A 21222-nucleotide genomic window follows, 5' to 3' on the forward strand; every position below is an offset into this window, starting at 1 on the left:
GATAAAGCTTGGCTTATTAAATATTAGATCCCTTTCTTCAAAAGCACTTTTGTAAATGATATGTTCACTGACCATAAACTAGATGTGCTTTGTCTGACAGAAACCTGGCTAAAACAAGATGATTACATTACTTTAAACGAGTCTACACCCCAAGATTACTGTTACAAACATGAACCGCGTCCAAAAGGTAAAGGGGGAGGTGTTGCTACAATTTATAGAAATATTTTCAGTATCTCTCAGAGGTTGGGTTTCAAGTATAATTCGTTCGAAGTAATGGTGCTTCATATAACGTTATCCAAAGAAACAAGTGTTAATGATAAATCCCTGTGATGTTTGTACTGGCTACTGTATACAGGCCACCAGGGCACCATACAGACTTTATTAAAGAATTTTCTGATCTTCTATCGGAGTTAGTGCTGACTGCAGATAAAGTCCTAATCGTTGGTGATTTTAATATCCATGTTGATAATGAAAGAGATTCGTTGGGATCAGCATTTATAGACATTCTAAACTCAATTGGTGTTAAACAACACGTGTCAGGACCTACTCATTGTCGAAATCATACTCTAGATTTAATACTGTCACATGGAATTGATGTCAGTGGCGTTGAAATTTTGCAGCAGAGCGATGATATCTCAGATCATTATCTAGTCTCCTGTATATTCCATATAGCTAAAGCTGTAAAGCCAACTTCTTGTTACAAATATGGTAGAACCATTACCTCTACCACAAAAGACTGCTTTATAAATAATCTTCCTGACTTATCTCAGTTCCTCAGCATATCCAATAGCTCAGAACAACTTGATGATGTAACAGGAACTATGGACTCTCTCTTTTCTAGCACTTTAGATGCGGTTGCTCCTTTACGCTTAAGGAAGATTAAGGATAAGAGTCCAACACCGTGGTATAATGAGCACACTCGCGCCCTAAAGAGAGCAGCCCGGAAAATGGAGCGCAGCTGGAGGAAAACTAAATTAGAGGTATTTCGTTTAGCTTGGCGGGAAAGTACCCTATCCTACAGAAAAGCATTAAAAACTGCTAGATCTGATTACTTTTCGTCTCTTCTAGAAGAAAACAAACATAACCCTCGGTATTTATTCAATACAGTAACTAAATTAACGAAAAATCAAGCATCAACAGGTGTTGGCATTTCCCAAGAGCATAGCAGTAATGACTTTATGAACTACTTCACTTCCAAGATCGATACTATCAGAGATAAAATTGTATCCCTGCAGCCGTCAACTACAGTATCGCATCAGATAGCGCACTATAGATCCCCTGAGGAACAATTCCACTCATTCTCTACTGTAGGAGAGGAAGAATTGTATAAACTTGTTAAATCATCTAAACCAACAACATGTATGTTAGACCCGATTCCATCTAAACTACTAAAAGAGCTGCTTCCAGAAGTCATAGATCCTCTTTTGGCTATTATTAATTCATCATTGTCATTAGGATATGTCCCCAAAACCTTCAAATTGGCTGTTATTAAGCCTCTCATTAAAAAACCACAACTTGACCCCAAAGATCTAGTTAATTACAGACCGATCTCAAATCTCCCTTTTCTGTCAAAGATACTAGAAAAGGTAGTATCCTCACAATTATATTCCTTCCTAGAGAAAATGATATCTGTGAGGAATTCCAGTCAGGATTTAGATCGTATCATAGTACTGAGACTGCTCTCATTAGAGTTACAAATGACCTGCTTCTATCATCTGATTGTGGTTGTATCTCTTTATTAGTTCTACTGGATCTTAGCGCTGCGTCGACACTATCGACCACAACATTCTTTTGAATAGACTACAAAACTTTGTTGGCATTAGTGGAAGTGCCTTAGCATGGTTCAAATCGTACTTATCTGACCGCCATCAGTTCGTAGCAGTGAATGAAGAGGTATCATATCGATCACAAGTGCAGTATGGAGTACCTCAAGGCTCAGTACTAGGGCCGTTACTTTTCACGCTCTATATGTTACCCTTGGGAGATATTATCAGGAGACATGGTGTTAGCTTTCACTGTTATGCTGATGATACTCAGCTCTATATTTCTTCGCGGCCGGTGAAACACACCAAATTGAGAAACTAACGGAATGCATAGTCGATATAAAAACTGGATGACGAGTAATTTTTACTGCTAAATTCTGAAAAAACAGAGGTGTTAATTATCGGACCTAAAACCCCACATGTAATAACCTAGAACATTATCTAACACTTGACGGCTGCTCTGTCAATTCTTCTTCATCAGTCAGGAACCTAGGTGTGCTGTTCGATAGCAATCTGTCATTTGAAAGCCATGTTTCTAGCATCTGTAAAACTGCATTTTTCATCTCAAAAGCATATCTAAATTGCGACCAATGCTCTCAACGTCAAATGCAGAAATGTTAATTCATGCGTTTATGACCTCAAGGTTAGACTATTGTAATGCTTTATTGGGTGGTTGTTCTGCACGCTTGATCAACAAACTACAGTTGGTCCAAAATGCAGCAGCTAGAGTCCTTACTAGAACCAGGAAATATGACCATATTAGCCGGTTCTGTCAACACTGCACTGGCTCCCTATCAAGCATCGGATAGATTTTAAAATCTTGTTAATTACTTATAAAGCCCTGAATGGTTTAGCTCCTCAGTACTTGAGCGAGCTCTTATCGCATTATAGTCCTCCACGTCCGCTGCGTTCTCAAAACTCTGGCCGTTTGATAATACCTAGAATATCAAAATCGACTGCGGGCGGCAGATCCTTTTCCTATTTAGCACCCAAACTCTGGAACAGTCTACCTAACACTGTTCGGGAGGCAGACACACTCTGTCAGTTTAAATCTAGATTAAAGACCCATCTCTTTAGCCTGGCTTACACATAACACATTAATACGCTTCTATTATTCAAATCCGTTAAAGGATTGTTAGGCTGCATTAATTAGATCAACCGGAACCGGGAACACTCCCCATAACACACGATGTACTCGTTACATCGTAAGTTGAATGGCATCTGCGCTAATGTTTGTCTGTTTTTTTTCCTAGTCTGTTTCTCGGTCCGTGTCCGATCAGATGGTGGGTCGGCGCCGGGAGGTGACGTCTGCGGCCCTGATCGTCGGCGGAGACCAGGACGCCGGATGACCCCCAGAGATATATCCCCAGATATATCAACCAAAAATAACAAAATAACTAAAATATAATAAAATACCTAACTACATAATACTACTATTGTTAGAAATTGCAACAAAATTAAAATAGAAATAGAAACTTTTGAACTGCGAGTTTCGTCTGGTCAGAGGAGAACTGGCCCCCCGACTGAGCCTGGTTTCTCCCAAGGTTTTTTTCTCCATTATGTCTCAGAGGAGTTTTGGTTCCTTGCCGCTGTCGCCTCTGGCTTGCTCAGTTGGGGACACTTAATTTCTAGCGATTATCGCCGATTTGATTGCACAGATACTATTTAAACTAAACTGAGCTAGACAATGACATCTCTGAATTCAATAATGAAATGCCTTTAACTGAAAATTGAGTGTTTAATCTTATCATTATACATTACTAACACTCTATCCTCCAATTTGATACTGTTAAGTGCTTTGACACAATCTGTATTGTAAAAGCGCTATATAAATAAAGGTGACTTGACTTGCAGGCAAAGGAGATATTTCAGTTGCAGATAAAAAACAAAAACTCTCTGGACCACAACACAAACCAACCTACACACTAATGATAACGGACCAAGAACTGAACCAAACGTGGTATTAATACACAGGAACTAAGCTATAAACAGGTGAACAGAAAATAAACCAGATCAGAAACTATGACTAATAAATGGAATGAACTGAACTCACAGACCACAGACAAGAGTGACAAAGGTCAATTTAATAATTGAAAGTGATATAGAACTTAAAACGTACAATTTGTGTTAAAGGATAAAATAAGAACAATGTAACACTTAATAGAAGGTAGATGAGCATATTCAACCAACACGTGCACGAATAGTGCATTTGATGGGTGGTGATCAAATCTTGTGGGGAAGAATTCACACGCAACACTATTAATATCACAGTCTAAGACTCACATGTTGGTTTACCAGTGTTCACATTTCAAGCACTATTGTTTGACAATGGTTCACCTGTTTATTTTGCTCTGCTTGTGGCATCTGTTTGGTAAGTTATGATCGTATTCTTAATGTAAACCACTCGCTCACCATTTAGGTTGTTTTGCTTACAATTCAAATAGAGAATTCAGAGGGTTATGTGAATGGGTGGTATCGTGCTTCCCACTAGTTTACACAGCACTCTTGAAAACAATCTGCTCTGCAAGATGAATATTAAATGGCTGTGTTCATTTAGGTTGTGCTTGGCTTGGCATGTTTGGCGTCCCATAATCAGGCACTAAAGGGGCCGAATGAGGGACTGTATTTTTATTCAATTCAATTCAATTCAAGTTTATTTGTATAGTGCTTTTTACGATACAAATCATTGCAAAGCAGCTTTACAGGAAATTAAGTTTCTAAAATATATTTATATATTGTAGAAACTTAATATATTTAACTTATGGCAAAATTAGGTAATTCTGTATGTTGTCTGAGGGTTGGCATCCTCTGAGGTCCTCTGAGGGGTTGACATCATCTCTTCTCAGGTGTTTGGTCATCTCAGATCATTTAAGGGTTGGATCCAGACTGAAGCTTCTGTAATTCCTAGTTACCCGTGGCAGAAACAGAGAAACAAATAGAGACATAATTAGCATAGCTGCTGTTCCATCCAAGCAAAAATTATTTGTTCAGCCCAAGCTAAATAATAATGTGCGTTTGATCAGATATAACTGCAGTACAAGATCATATGATGCATTATGTGAATGCTTGGCTAAATAGATGTGTCTTTAATCTAGATTTAAACAGAGAGAGTGTGTCTGAACCCCGAACGTTATCAGGAAGGCTATTCCAGAGTTTGGGAGCCAACTGTGAAAAAGCTCTACCTCCTTTAATGGACTTTGCTATCCTAGGTACTACCAAAAGTCCAGAGTTTTGTGACCTGAGGGAGCGGGTTGGATTGTAGTGTGGTAGAAGACTAGTTAGGTATGCAGGACCTAAACCATTTAGGGCCTTATAGGCAAGTAATAATATTTTGTAACTGACACGGAACTTAATAGGTAGCCAGTGTAGACACTGTACAATTGGGGTAATATGATCATATTTTCTCGACCTGGTAAGCGCTCTAGACGTAAAAAAATCTGCAAAGAAGTCAATATTTTACTTTTTCGGGTAACATTTTGTACGGTTCTAATTTCAGTTATGATTTTCAGCATAGCATTTAAAAATACAATAACCGTTCTTTTTTCATTTTTTTTTTTTTTGGTCTGGGTTAAAAAACGAAAAACGAATGGACGCAAAAGTACACGGACCTGTTACCTACAGAAAAATAAAAATGAAAAATAGATAATTTTACTAATGTGTATTATACGTGGAATGAATACCTGGCAACCTAAGTACAGAAAGACAGATGTCACATCATTTCAGGCACAGCAGATTTAAAGCTTTCACACAGTAGAAATAAACACGAGAACAGTCAAAGCATGTTGCTTATAAGTCTGTGTGTTCTGCGTGTCTCTGTTTACATGAATGGCGCAGTATATTAAATTATACATGATTACATTTTAAAAGATTGATTGAATTGTTAAAGTTTATTAATTCATTTCATTAGACATGAAAAATGAAAATGAATAAAATGATATAAAATGGGGGATAAAATGGATTTAATGGGCCCCAAAATTAGAAGGTGATTAAAAGAGTTTATGGTAGAAGAAAAAAAGGAAAAAAGTTATGTTTACATTTCTCAAGGTCTAACAAACATGTGGAAAACATTTCCTTCCATATTAATGGTAAATTACTATTTCATAATATTGATACTGTATGACATAGCACAAATATTTTCATAATATTTATTGTAGTATCTGAGCTGAAAATTAAAATGAAAGAAAAAGTAAAATAAAAAATAAAATACAGATTAAAAATAATTAAACAATGCACATACTACATATAAACAAGTTAAAATTCAAAACATAAAATAAATAAAAATCAAAATGTTTATTTTAAAGCACGTTGGGGAAAATTGGGCTAGTTTTCATTCCTTTGGGTTGGTTTTAAGTAAGCTTTGGGCTGGACATTTTTCTGGGACATGGCAACCATGCCTGGATTTGTTGGTAAGCTTTTCTTTCTTTTTTTTTTTTTTTTTTTAAAGGAAAGGTGAAAAATATCAGAAAAGAGCTTCTAAAATGCAACTCTAATGCCATCATTACTTGGTGATTTTTAAAAAAAAATTTTTTTTTTTACACTGTAAAGGTACTGACAAAAACCATCAGAATTATCCACATTAAAGTTAGATATTTAATAAATATAACAAAATGAGAAATTCCAAATGATTCCAATTATTCAAATGATAAAAAATCTAACTATGGCCTAATTCTGGTTTAGTCTAACACCTGTCTGTGAAACCAGGCCTTAATATTCCAGAGGCACAGAAGGGACCAATCAGATGTAGGATGGGATAAATGCCCCTGTGGCCCCACCCACAGACCCACCTGTATTGAACTAACAGTGCCAGCTAACTAAAAATAGCATGTCAGAAACTATTAATCCCAGGCTACTTTTATGCCTGTGCTGCTGTTCTTACATTTACATTTACAAAACTGGTCTATTGAAGAAAATCAACAAAATTACTTGAGACCTTTAATTTGTGACTGTGTTCTTCAGGTGTGTTTGCTGATACAGATGCAGTGGAGTCAGTGTCAGTGCTGGAGGGAGATTCAGTCGCTCTAGACTCTGGTTTTACTGAAATGATGGATGATGATCTGATTCTGTGGAGGTTTGGAGCTGAAAACACTTTAATAGCTCAAATCAATGTAATGGCCGGCAGTATGACTGTATATAATGATGTTCTTGACGAGAGATTCAGAGACAGACTGAAGCTGGACGATCAAACTGGATCTCTGATCATCACAAACACCAGAACTGAACACACTGGACTCTATCAACTACTGACCAACAGAGTGAGCAAGAGCTTCAGTCTCACTGTCTACGGTGAGTTAAATATTGGTTTTATTTAACTTGTTAGATGTATCTTAACACTTCTATTATTTTGATTATTGATTATTAAAATGACTAGATTCTGCAATAAACACTTAATTGTCTATTTTTTTCAGCTAGTCTGCCTGTTCCTGTCATCAGCAGTAACTCTTCACAATGTTCTTCATCATCATCATCATCATCATCATCATCATGTTCATTGTTGTGTTCAGTGGTGAATGTGGGTCATGTGACTCTCTCCTGGTACAAAGGAAACAGTTTATTGTCCAGCATCAGTGTGTCTGATCTCAGCATCAGTCTCTCTCTACCTCTGGAGGTGGAATATCAGGATAACAACACCTACAGCTGTGTGCTCAACAATCCCATCAGCAACCAGACCAGACACCTGGACATCAGTCAACTCTGTCACACATGTTCAGGTACAGCAGTGCATGTGCATGTATTCAAATAATTAATTTGTTGATTTTACCAAGAGAACTTAAGGTGCCAGAAATTTCTAAATGGTTATGATTTTATTTTTATTTATTTTTTTATGTTCTGTGAAGCACAAAATGACATTCGAGACTTGTTTATTAATGCAAGAAAAGATTATGGAGTTGATTTTTTTTTTTTTTTTTAAGTGTACATAATACAACGTGTCAACTGAAAACAAAGTAGTATTAGCAATTTGTTTAAAGATTGCAACAGGGAAAAAGTAGGAAAAGATAGAAGACAAAACATAAGAATATGAGGGTAAGACATTTAACCATCAATTACAGTATACAAATTAAAATCATCCCAAATTAAAATTGTTCTACTTGCTTTCTTATTTATTGACAATAAAACAGTGTTTAGATAAGTTTTAAATTCTTTCAAAAAGAAAAGAAAAGAAAAGAAAAAGTTGTTTGTTGTTGGCAAACTTACATTTGTGGATATAAAATTTTCTAAGAAAATTAATTAAGTTTATCACAAAACAAACTGTTACGACCTTTAAAGATCTAGGGATTGGAACGCAACATTATGATTCAACATTGCTGGGAGAATATAGATGATAGAAAAACCGGGCAGGAAGAATGCTTGAAATCAATTAAATGTTTTAATTTCTTTAAGCCTGAGCCACTAAACAATGTGTGAGCTATATACAATGCCTAATATATAAAGCAAAAATAATAAGAATACATTAAATTAGGAAAACTGAGGAACAAAGGAGGCGTCAAATCAACAAAAATAATAAAACATAAATATTCTAAACTGAGTCCCCAAAACCCTCTTAACCTAACTAACCAAAGAAAAATGTAGAAAACAAACTCGATATCTTCGGCGTATGCGACGCCACAACTAAACTACACTAACTACAAACCAAAAATACAAAAGAGACGCTCACCTCTCACCTAGTGTGTCTAACATTTGTTAACTGCGGGCGGAATGTATCCTAGGGCGCGCAATACGCTGACCTGTTCCTCATTTCCCCAATCAAAGAAAGAACAGTAAACCTTATCGACACTCCACTCAGAGTCACGATAACACAGCCACAAGTATAAAGCGCACACACATCCACAACCAAAAATACTACAAAACTCCAAAACAAACCAACTCAAAACACCTGAACACACACACTGAGTCACCCAGAGTAACACGCCGGGAGATCTTTAAACAGCAGGGTGACTTCGGATTGGCCGCAGAGACGACGCCCTTAATGATGATTGACAGCCGTCTCCTCCAACCAGCAGAGACCTAAGAGCAATGATGACAGACTAGAGAACAGATTGATAGAAATAAGAAAAAAGAAACAAAAACACACGCGGCACGTAACACAAACATTGTTTTTAGTGGAGACAGATTCATAATGTCCTAAAATATTGTCTTCAAAAGTTATGGATACATCTTGCTGAATAATAAATGAGCCAATATTTTCCCAGAGCTGTTCAGTCAGTTCTGATAAGTCCAGAATAAATGTAAGACAGTTTCTGTGTGAAACTGGCAACATGAACATCTTGTGTGAATATTAGTCTTATATTTCTTCATAAAATGTTTAACGGGGTAAAATTTGTTAATTAATTTGAAAGATACTTTTACTTTATTAGTGAGGATTTTTTTTTTTTACCATATTTGACCAAAAGACCATATTTATTTCCCAATTCAGATTTTTATATAATTTGTATTTATTTTTTTTTTCAGTAAAAAATTACAAGTGACAAATAAATTAAATTGTTTAATAAAATGAGATCTAACTTCATAATTTCTCTCTTTTTTTTACCTGTAGTGGTCTCTATTGACTCAGGAAATAAAGCATTTTTAAGTGGGGAGTAACTGCTATTTTTAAAAAATTTCATTCCTGATGGAATGAAAAGATTTATTTATGCTTTTCTTATAAACACTTAACAAGAAATGAGCTATATTTTTACTGAACATATGATATAATTCTGATGTCAGACCATCTGTACCAAGAAATTCATTTGATTTTAAAGCTTGAATTGCTTCTACAGTTTCTTTTAAAGTAATGGGAGCGTCACAAAAAGCTTGATCAGTATTATTTCATTTGTTTATGGAAGATAATGATTCAAAAAATCAAGAGCATGTTTGTTAAATTTAGATGTGTATAAATCATTATAAAATTTGGCACAAAAATTGGCAATGATTTTCTGGTCCTCAATCATAAGCTTTCCAATCAGATTTTGTTTATTTGTTGCTTTTCAATCTAAAAAAAAAAAAAAAAAAAAGAAGAGGAGGGGGGGTTTGCTCACCTACTTCCATCCAACTTTTCTGTGATTTAGCAAATGCTCCTTCAGCTTTTTATTTGTAAAACTCATCTAATATATTTTGATAATGGGCAAGTTCAGTTTTAGCATCAGATAACACTGATTTAAATAGAAGATCTGAAATTTTGCACATTATTAAACTTTCATCATTCTTTTTTCTTTTTCGCCTATATTTACTGCTAAATGTTTGTAAAAATTTACTCCCAGTTTTCCTTATTTGCTTAATAAGAAAAAACTCAATTTCTAATAGGAGTTCTATGCAAATTAGCAGTATCTGAACAAAGTATGAATATAGAGATACATTTGTGATCAGAAAGTGGTGATGGAATAATGTCAGAAATTGTATTATTTAAATTTCTAGAGATAAGCAACAAATCGATATGAGACTGGTTTGAAAGAGAATTATTGTACCATGTAAAATATGTTTGAGAAAGATGAGTTTCTCTCCAGCTGTCAATTAAAGAAAATCATTCTGTGAAGATTTGATTTTTCAGGTGTCTTTGGAGGCCATCTGCCAAAGCCACATTGAAATTACCTCCAAAAAAGAATTTGAGTGTTTGGTTAGTAAATTCAACACGTGTTCTTCCACTTGATCAATTAGTTTTTGTAAAACCATAAATATTAACAATAACACACATTAAATTTGAAATTTCTATTACAAGGTCCATGTGGGTAAGAATCAGAGCATATAATCTTCCCTTTAAAATGATTTAGGATGCAGACACCATCTTAATTACTTGTTCCATGAGCCATTCATAAATCTAAACCCCACTTTTGTTTGTTTGTTTGTTTGTCTTCAGAAGTTCACATCAGTTGTTGTGATTCTGCTGAAGCTGTGATCCGATTGGTCGTCACTGCTCTGATGGGCGTGGCTGCTGCAGCTGCTGTTGTTCTTCTGGTCAATGACGTCAGATCTACAAGAGCTTAAAAGAAAACAGAACAGATCAAAGATATTGTGACATATACTGTGACATATACAATTGTTTAGTGATTTCAAAACGAAGCTTTGCTCTCCATCAAGTGAATGTCTCTTTATTGTTCATCCCAAAGAGGCACATAATCACTTTCACTGACTTTTTCATTAACTGTTCCCTCCTGATGGAATGACCTGCCCAACTCAATCCGAGCAGCTGAATCCTTAGCCATCTTCAAGAATCGGCTAAAAACACATCTCTTCCATCTTTATTTGACCCTCTAATTCTAGCACTCTCTATTCTAATTCTATTTTATTTATTTGTTTTCTATTTTTATTAAAAACACTTGACACTCTATCACTTGCACTGTCTATTCATTTTCTAACTGCTTGTTTAAAAAAACAAACAAACAAGTCAAGTCAAGTCAAGTTGAGCTTTATTGTCATTCCGCTACATGCGGGGGCATACAGTGGAACGAAATGTCGTGCCTCACAGGACCACGGTGCTACATAAATACAGGCATACAGCAATGAAGTAAAACAATATAAACCTATACACAACTATCCTACTGATAGATTTGACTATAAATATACTATCTATAAAAAGTACCTATACAAACTAAAAAAATACAAACTATACAAACTATACGAATGCTTCAGATAAATACTGTACATGTGCAAGGAGAAACATTGAGTTCAAGCAGCTGGCTGGGGAACAGTGCAGGATGATTTGTAGTGCATGAGCATGTAAACATACATATATTACTGAGTTCTTTTTGTGGGATTTGTGTACACACAGCAGTGTGTGTGAAAAGTGACTAGTGCGCATAGAGGAGGAGAGTGTGCTACTACAGGTGGTTTGTACAGGCCCACTCACCTGTGTGTAGCACACTTCGAATTGCACGTTACATGTTACAGGAGGTAGGGGGTTTGTATGGTCAGGGCTCTCACAGCCTGGGGGAAAAAGCTGTTGAGCAGTCTGGCAGAGCGGGCTTTGATGCTCCGGTACCGTCTTCCTGATGGTAGGAGCTGGAAGAGACTGTGGGAGGGATGTGTGGAGTCCTTCACGATACTGTTGGCTTTGCTGGAGCATCGTGTGAGGAAAATATCCAGGATGGAGGGGAGAGGGGCACCGATGATCCTTGCAGCTGTGTTCACTGTCCGCTGGAGGGTCTTGCGGTCTGCTGCAGTACAGTTCCCGTACCAGACAGTGATGCAGCTGGTCAGCACACTCTCAATGGTGCCCCTGTAGAAAGTGGTGAGGATGGGTGGAGGGAGACTTGCTCTTTTCAGCCGGCGGAGAAAGTGTAGGCGCTGTTGTGCCTTCTTGGAGAGTGACATGGTGTTGGTGGACCAGGTGAGATCCTCTGTGATGTGCACCCCCAGGAATTTAGTGCTGCTGACTCTCTCCACAGTCGAGCTGTCGATGGTCAGTGGGGGGTGATCACCGGAGTTCCTTCTGAAGTCCATCACAACCTCCTTTGTCTTACTCACATTGAGGGACAGGTTGTTAGCACCACACCATTCAGCCAGCTGTGCCACTTCCTCTCTGTAGTGCGTTTCATCGTTGTTGCTGATGAGACCTACCACTGTTGTGTCATCAGCGAACTTGATGATGTGGTTGGAGCTGGACTTGGCAGTGCAGTCGTGGGTCAGAAGTGTGAAGAGCAGCGGGCTGAGCACACAGCCTTGTGGGGCACCTGTGTTCAGTGTGGTAGTGCTCGAGGTGTTGTGGCCGACACGGACTGACTGAGGTCTTCCGGTTAGAAAGTCCAGGATCCAATTGCAGAGGGAATTGTTAAGGCCCAGCAGGTTTAGTTTATTTATGAGCTGTTGTGGGATTATTGTGTTGAATGCTGAGCTGAAGTCAATGAACAGCATTCTAACGTAGAGTCTTTATTTTCTAGGTGGGTAAGAGCCAGGTGGAGGGTGGAGGAAATTGCATCGTCCGTAGAGCGGTTCGGACGGTATGCAAACTGGAGCGGATCGAGTGTGTTGGGGAGGCTGGTTTTGATGTTGTGCATGACTAACCTCTCAAAGCACTTCATTATGATTGAGTCAGTGCTATGGGACGGTAGTCATTTAGACAGGACACAGGTGATTTCTTTGGTACCGGTATGATTGTTGTGGATTTGAGACATGTGGGGACGACTGCCTGGCTCAGCGAGGTGTTGAAGATATCTGTTAGGACATCTGTCAGCTGTGCAGCACAGTCTTTCAGTACACGGCCAGGTATGTTGTCGGGACCCGCAGCCTTGCGTGGGTTGATCCTAGATAGGGACTTCCTTACGTCGGCTGGAGACAGACAGAGCGCCTGGTCGTTGGGAGGTGTGGGCAGTTTTTGTGCAGGTGTGTCATTCTGCATTTCAAACCGTGAGTAAAAGTGGTTGAGTGTATCTGGGAGGGATGTGTCATCATCACAGGCCTGTGGCGGGGGCTTGTAGTCTGTGATGGTCTGAATAGCTTGCCACAGGCTCCATGTGTCACTGCTGTCTGTGAAGTGATTGTTGATTTTTTGAGCATATGACCGTTTTGCATTTTTGATGCTGCGGGACAGATTGGCTCTTGCTGTTTTGAGGGCTGCTTTATCTCCTGATCTGAATGCTTCATCTCTGGACTTTAGCAGCCCACGAACCTCTGCTGTCATCCATGGCTTCTGGTTGGCGCGTGTGGTGATGGTCTTGGTGACTGTCACATCATCAGTGCACTTTTGGATGTAAGCAGTCACTGTTTCAGTGTACTCCTGCAGGTCTGTGTGGTTGTTGTAGGTGGCCGCCGCTTTAAACATGTTCCAGTCTGTGTCCTGGAAGCAGTCCTGCAGTGCTGAGGTGGCATTGTCTGGCCATACCTTGATCTGTTTGTGAACCGGTTTGGCCAGTTTCAGAAGTGGTCTGTATGCTGGGATTAGCATAACAGAGATGTGGTCCGAGTACCCGAGTTGGGGGCGGGGTTCGGCTTTGTATGCGCTCTTAACTGTTGTGTAAACAAAGTCCAGTGTGTTATTTCCCCTTGTTGCAAAGTTCACATGTTGGTAGAACTTTGGCAAAACTGTCTTTAAGTTTGCGTGGTTGAAGTCACCGGCTATGATGAAAAAGCCGTCGGGGTTATTTGTTTGTTGTTCGCTGATGGCGCTGTACAGTAGGGGTGGGCAGATCGATCCTAATATCGATAATATCGATACCAACGTTGGTATTGATATCGGATCGATACTAGCCTGCCGAGATCGATACTTTAGTTTAAATATCTCTAATCTACGCAAAAGTGTTGCTCCTGTTCGATAAAAGAGCGGACATGTCTCTGAAAACGCCGCTCCTTTCACATCTTACGCACACGTTGCTCCTCCCCTGCTCTGCTGTGTTTAGTTGTCCTGTCATCATGTGACTCAGCGGCGCCAAGCAAGCACGCAAAACAAGCACTTTTGGCTGCTCTGAATGAGAGATGACAGACAGAAAGAGGAGCGCTGTGTGGAGCTATTTTACAGCAGTAAATGAAAACATTGCAAACTGCGATGTTTGTAGAAAGTCTATCCGCTACTGTGGCAACACCACCAACTTACACAAACACTTAAAACAACACGAAAAAGAGAATGCCGAGCTCCAAAAGAAACGGAGAGAGGAGGAGGCAAATCCTTCAGACAGACCCCCAGCAGTACCAGCACTGAGACAGAGATCACTGGCCGAGTCTTTTCAGAGAGGCAATGAATATCCAGGTAGCCATAGTGATGAAATTAATATTTTAGTTATATGGGAGATTCAGCATTAGTTAATGCTAATTTGTAAAAAAAAAATAAAAAAAAAAATAAAAAAAAATAAATAGAGTAATTATCATAGTTGTTACTTTAATCAGCAGACTGATTAAATATAAACTATATTCAGCACATTGAAACCTGCTATTTATATGAATTATTTTACTGGAATTTATAAATATATACCATAAACCTGTAATATGAAAATGGCTGAATATCCCTTTTGTGTTAACTGTGAAAGGGACACTATAGGAGGATCTTTGTTGACATCTTTGTACGCATGCGCGAGTGGTTGTTTGGCAACAAAACAAACAGTATGGCGGGCTGTAAAGACGCGACGAGCACTTTCAAGAGAGTTAGCGGGCGAAATCCACAATATATAAGCACTTTAACATCTGAAGACCGGAGGAGGTTTGGAGAGAAGCTCAAAATTTGTATTGGTGACAAAATTGAAGTTATTCAAAGCCCATATGAGATCTGGGATGACAAAAAACGTTGGTCCGACTCGCCGGTGTCTTGGCCACCAATCTGCTGGGGAGACATTTATTCTTATTTAATAGAAACCCCTGGACCCTTCACTCATGAAAGATTAAAGGCTTTCAAAAGTCTGGAGGCCTATGATTATTTTGTTTCTCGTAAAGTAGGGCCGATCTTTTCTGTCAAACAGAAAGCAGTGATCGTGCTAAAAGCAGAGGTTAGACCTGGCCAAGCAGAGTCACAGCGTGATTCGCATCTCCCGTGGGTGATCGCCAAAGAGAACGGCGAAATAATCACTGCTCACTGCGACTGCAAAGCCGGGTAAGTCTTCATTGATCAGTGTTCTTACTTATTTATTGAAAATGTAGTGACTGTTGTACCAATTCAGTTGTGTTCAGTGTGAGACTTTCAATGGCATCTGTACTATGGTGAAATAGACCATTTTGATGTGAGGAACATAGTCTGGGTGCTGTGGATCGCGGTTTGGGACACCTGAATCAGAACGCGAAAACATATGACTCGGTTGATTTGACTCAGTTTTATTTTTTTCAATCTTCTATAAATACATAGTCACTAAGACTTACCATGAACAAAATGAGCCTCACAAACTCGATCAGAAGCTGCAGGAATCCAGGCTTTCTTCGGAGCGTCCAGGTTCAATCGCCTAATTGCACGCAACCATTTCTTTCGTTTTTCGCGATCCTTTCGGAGGGAATTAAAAACTTTTATCAGGCCCCAACGAGCCGCATACAATCGACCACACAGCAAGAGTGAACCATCCTCTTCTCTAAATCCTCATCCAAACGTGCAAAACAATCAAATTACAGGTATCTAGCGGTGTTTCCTGCCACACGATTCCCATGATGCAACGCGACAAACGTAAACAATGACGTCACAAAAGATCCGCCTATAGGATTTATATTTTGGCTACATAGGCAAGATAGTCTTTAAGCTAGACTTAATTATTTTGCTATTTCACCTAGGTGGTTCCCCAAGAGCTATGGATATTACAAGGAGCCTTGCTGAAATGATTGCAAAGGACCTGCAACCTCTCTCTGTGGTCAAGATGAGGGTTTTAGGAATTTTGTCAGGACACTCGATCCACGTTACAGGATTCCAAGTAGGAAAAATTTGATGGAAGGAAAATACCAGCAATGTATGAAGAGTGCCATTCGAAAGTGAAAAATCTCTAGATGGTGCAAACAGTGCTGTACTTACAACAGACATGTGGACATCAAGAGCCACAGAGGCTTATTTAACTGTATCATGCCATATTATTGATGAGAACTGGCAATGCAAGCCTATGTCCTAGAAACCTGTAGTTTTTCAGGACAACACAGCGCTGACAACATTTGCACACAATTAAAAGAATCACTGATGAATGGGGCATCACAGACAAAGTTCAGGCTGTAATAACAGACAATGGTGCCAATATGGTTGCTGCTGTGCAAAGCAGGTTGGGCACATTATCCATGTTTTGCACACACACTAAATTTGGTAGTAAAGACTCCATTAAAGCTCTCCCTGATCTTCTTGACATCCAGCAGAGGTGCAGTGCTATTGTAGCTTTCTTTCACCACAGCACAAGAGCGGCAGAGAGGCTCAAAGAAGTTCAGAAACAACTGAAGTCGCCAGAACACAAACTGATACAATCAGTTGAAACAAGGTGGAACTCTGTGTTTCATATGTTCGAGAGATTATTTGAGCAGAAGGAAGCTGTTACCACAGTCCTCTGTCTTCTTGGAAAGACCTCACTGTGCTTAAGTGAGGAAGACTGGTCAATGATCAGTCTGTCCATTGATGCCCTGAGACCATTTGAGGAAGTAACAAGAGAGATATCAACTGAAAAACATGTTTCAGTTTCAAAAGTGATTCCCTGGTGTCACTACTTCTGAGATCAACTGCAACACATCAGTGCCAAGGTAGCAAGCTAGCTGCTGAGCTGTCAGCACAATGCCAACGTCGTTTCAGAGGTATTGAAACCTTTACGGTCTTGCTGTCAGTACCTACCTGGACATAAGATTTAAAAACATTGGGTTCCGCGACACGGCAAATATTGAACCTGTGAAAGGGCGACTCATCACTGAAATTCAGTCAATGAACCAGACCTCAGACCTCAGCTCAGAGTCTGCTCCTGAACCAAGCTCAAGCTTGGCCACAAGCTCTGCCTCAGCAATGACTATTGCAAATACCTCGAGCTCCCCTGCAGGGCAGCTGCAAAAGGTGGGATATGGACAGACTTTGACTCTCAAGTCCTTGCTTCCCAGCAGCATCGGACAACTGGCACTGACGCCTTTATTGAAATGTGAAGGTACTCAGAAGAGAAGCCAATTCCACGGGATCAAGACCCACTACTTTGGTGGAAAAAGAATGAGCCAATGTTCCCGTCTCTTAGCAAGATAGCCAAGAAACACCTGGGCGTCATTGCATCATCTGTACCTGCAGAAAGGATTTTCTCAAGGCAGGAGAGTTAGTAAGCCAGAGAAGAAATGCAATTAAAGGGAAACATGTAAACATGTTATTGTTTTTGAACAGAAACCTCTAAGTCTTAACAGGGTGTCAAAGTTTAAAAGGGGGCTGCGGGGAATATTTCCTTGGACATAGGAGGGCGTTGGGGCTGAGAATCAGAGGCAGTAGTAGTTTGTGCTTTAGTTATTTGCACTTTATTTACTTATTTTTTTACAAGCAATTGTTTGCACTTTGTTTATAAAATGAGGCAGATGTGTCTAATGAAAGGGACACATTTTATTTTGTTGTTTTGAAACAAAACAGATAAAAACTGGAAAAAGTTTTAAAATATTTGTTCTCCAGTAATAATTTTGTGCACTTTGTTTATTTAAAATATATTTGAAACGTATATGTGTTTTAAATTTATTTATTTAAAGACAGAGAAGTGCTAAAATATCAGTTGTTTTGTTATTATATTATTGTTTCTAAACAAAACCCCCAGACTAAAGGAAAGGAAAATGTAAGTTTAAAAGATTCATTGTTCTTTAGTAAAAATTGTTCAAATTTTGTGTTTGCAAATTCAGTTCATTACAGTAATAATAATAATAAAATATATATATATTTGGCTTAAGTGTTTAAAATCTGTCCTGGGTTATAACATACACATTTAATTATGCTTTGAGAGCAAACATTACAAAATCTTTTAGTATTAATTGAAATTAATTCTGATTTAGCATATTAATGATGCATTCACCTCATAAATCATGACACACTGCTCTCCCCTACAGGAAAGTACATGTAGGTTCAAGTGCATGCTTTGAAAAGTAAAAGTATCGGTATCGGTATCAATATCGGCGATACTGGCCCTGTATTTACTTGGTATCGGATCGATACCAAATTTTGCAGTATCGCACACCCCTACTGTACAGCTCGCGAAGCGCGTCCTTTGCGTTTGCACACGGGGGGAATGTATACCGCGGCAATAACAATGGCCGTGAACTCCCGCGGCAGATAGAACGGTCGACACTTCACAAACATAAACTCCACCAGCGATGAACAGTGTTTTGTCACTACCCCAGCATTGTTACACCATTCTTTGTTGACGTACACACACAAGCCACCGCCGCGAGTCTTACCAGACAGTGATGAATCTCTGTCCGCGCGGTAGCAAGTTAGTCCGTGCAGCTGAATGGCGGAGTCCGGGATGTTGTCGTTCAGCCATGTTTCAGTGAAAACAAACACACAACAATCCCTTGTCTCATGCTGTGTAGATCGACTGAGTTGAATTAAGTCCAGTTTGTTTTCCAGAGAGCGAACGTTTGAGAGCATGAGTGTTGGAAGAGCCGGTCTTGTGGGGTTTTCCCTCAGCCTAGCTCGTATACCTCCGCGCTTACCGCGCTTCCGTCCTCTCTCACACCGCTTGCGACGCCGCCTTGTGCGGGTAGCGACAGTAGGCGAGGCCGCGGTCTCGAGGTCCGGCTTCAGCAGTAAACAGAGGCCTCGTAGCTTCTCAGTTGCCGCCGGCGAGAGTTGGTCTTTGTATGCGTTGCCGATATCCAAAAGTCTTTGGCGAACATATGAGTTTACAAACAAAATCAAACAAAATCAAACTCATATATGGCGAACATATATGAGTTTACAAACAAAACAAACAAAATCTCTAACACTAGTTTTCTATATTCTTTTTTTTATTCTATCTTTTTTATTCTATCTGTTTTCTAACCGAGACTTGTCATAGCAATTGCATATTGTTGCTCTTTTGTTGGTTTTGATTGCTTCTGTTGTCCTCTTTTGTAAGTTGCTTTGGATAAATACATCTGCTAAATGACTAAATGTAAACGTAAATTTTCTTTAATATTTCATTTTTAAAATTCCATCCATTTTACATTCCTTTGTTTTCATTTCCCCCCTTAATATTGCTATTTTTTTACTTAGTTACATTACTATATGCAGCAACCCCACAAATACAAAAGTAAAAATACTTGTCATGATTTTTAATGGAAACTGAATATTACATACTGAAAAGATGAAAGATCTACAAATCATTATATATATATATATATATATATATATATATATATATATATATTTGCCTATATTCTAATTAGAGGGGTGTCATAATAAAAACATAAAACAGCATATTTTAAAAACCACATAGACAATGTAAATGGCAATATTTCATATGCCTGTCAATTTAGAAGATTTTAGAAAGATTAGTTTAATAATCTATATTAATAGAAAATTAAGGTGTGTGATAGAAATGTGTGTATGATATGATATATGTAATAGATCTCCTTCTGGCAGCTAATGTATATAATGCGATTGCTTCTTGCATCATTGGAAGAAGAAAACAAAACAAAAACAGATCAGATAGAAATACTATGATTTGTTAATCTATAATAATGATTTACATTTATGCATTTTCAGATGCTTTCATCCAAAGTGAATATATGATGTACGCTGGGGCCATCTGGTGGCCAAAACGTGCAATATTCATTAATATTTCATTTAATTGGCATCCGTTTATATATACATAATGTCAATTACAATTTGTTTACTTGATTACGAATGTTTACTTATTTTGTCTGTACCAGCTGCTGATGGTTATGATTAGTGGGGAAAAAATAGCCTATTGTAAGAAAGTGATGAGGACGTTGAAGATCTTGATGAAGATGTTTATTGCAGCATAGCAGTGACAAAGTGCATGTAGTACCTTGGGTTCAATGGAGTAGGAATGAACCCCGAACATCCTAAGCTCAAAACTTTTATACTTACAGTTTACTACCCTTAATGTAAATGAAGTTGCTCCTGTTATTACAGATGTGGTCTGTATGTTAATTAAGTTCTGACACCCCTTTGTCTGAGGTAGTTAACAATCACCTCTAAAATAAAACTGCAAAACTGAGCTAATTCTCTTAAAATAAAGGTAGCCTTCTTTCCTTAATTTATTTATTTTTTTGTTTAATCAGGTCCTCAATTTAAGCCTCACAACTGCTTAAGTTTCCTTTAAAAAATGAGGAAAATACATCTCTTGGTTTTATTAGTAAAAAGTCCTCAATATTTTCTACTTTCCATTCTGTCACCGATGGAGTTGTGGTTCCTTGCCGCTGTCGCCTCTGGTTTGCTTAGTTGAGGACACTTCATTTCCAGCGATTATCGCCGATTTGATTGCACAGATACTATTAGAACTGAACTGAGCTGGACGATGCCATCACAATGATGAAATGCCTTTAACTGAAAATTGAGTGTTTAATCTTGTCATTTTACATTATTGACACACTATTTTCCTATTTTGATAATGGAAAGTTGCTTTGACACAATCTGTATTGTTAAAAGCGTTATATAAATAAAGGTGACTTGACTACAGTATACAACACTGAACCACAATTTCTTTAATGAAATATACACGCTATTTTTAATTATCACCTTATTTTTTTTAATGAAAATGACAAGACCCATGATTCATTTTGTACAGTGTGTGTTCTAAAGCCATATTACCTTAATGTTTTTATTTAGCAAGATGATGCCCATTATTCTGAGGGTGTAAATTCAAAATAACACTACACAAACAACTTCAATAATGCAGTCTGCAGAATGAAGATTTTGTCACAAATATGATCAGCAAACAGATGATTTTGATGTTTTTGTTGCAGTGAAATGAACGTTTAATGAATGCATGATCAGCTCCATTAATAAGTCAAACTGAAACCTGCTGTGGTTGGATTTCTTTAGCTCTGGAAAGAAATGGGGTTTCAGACAAACAATTTATGATTGGATATTTGTAGTTATTGTGTGTTAGCGTGTGAATGGTGTGTGTGGGGAGGGGAGGGAGCAAGTGAGTGAACAGCA

General features: G+C 38.3%; 1 protein-coding gene across 1 annotated transcript in view; it reads left to right on the top strand.

Moving 5' to 3' along the window:
- The window catches only part of LOC131531098 (transmembrane and immunoglobulin domain-containing protein 1-like), an 11576-nt gene extending 751 nt beyond the window's left edge, over positions 1 to 10825 (top strand). Inside the window, exons 2-4 of the mRNA XM_058761644.1 lie at positions 6720 to 6881; positions 7169 to 7471; positions 10591 to 10825. Of these exons, the coding sequence (XP_058617627.1) occupies positions 6720 to 6881; positions 7169 to 7471; positions 10591 to 10718 (593 nt within the window). The 3' untranslated portion in view covers positions 10719 to 10825. The remainder of the gene's footprint in view (positions 1 to 6719; positions 6882 to 7168; positions 7472 to 10590) is intronic.
- The last annotated feature ends 10397 nt before the right edge of the window (positions 10826 to 21222 follow it).

This window comes from Onychostoma macrolepis, chromosome 22 (assembly GCF_012432095.1).
Source record: "Onychostoma macrolepis isolate SWU-2019 chromosome 22, ASM1243209v1, whole genome shotgun sequence".
NCBI lineage: Eukaryota > Metazoa > Chordata > Actinopteri > Cypriniformes > Cyprinidae > Onychostoma > Onychostoma macrolepis.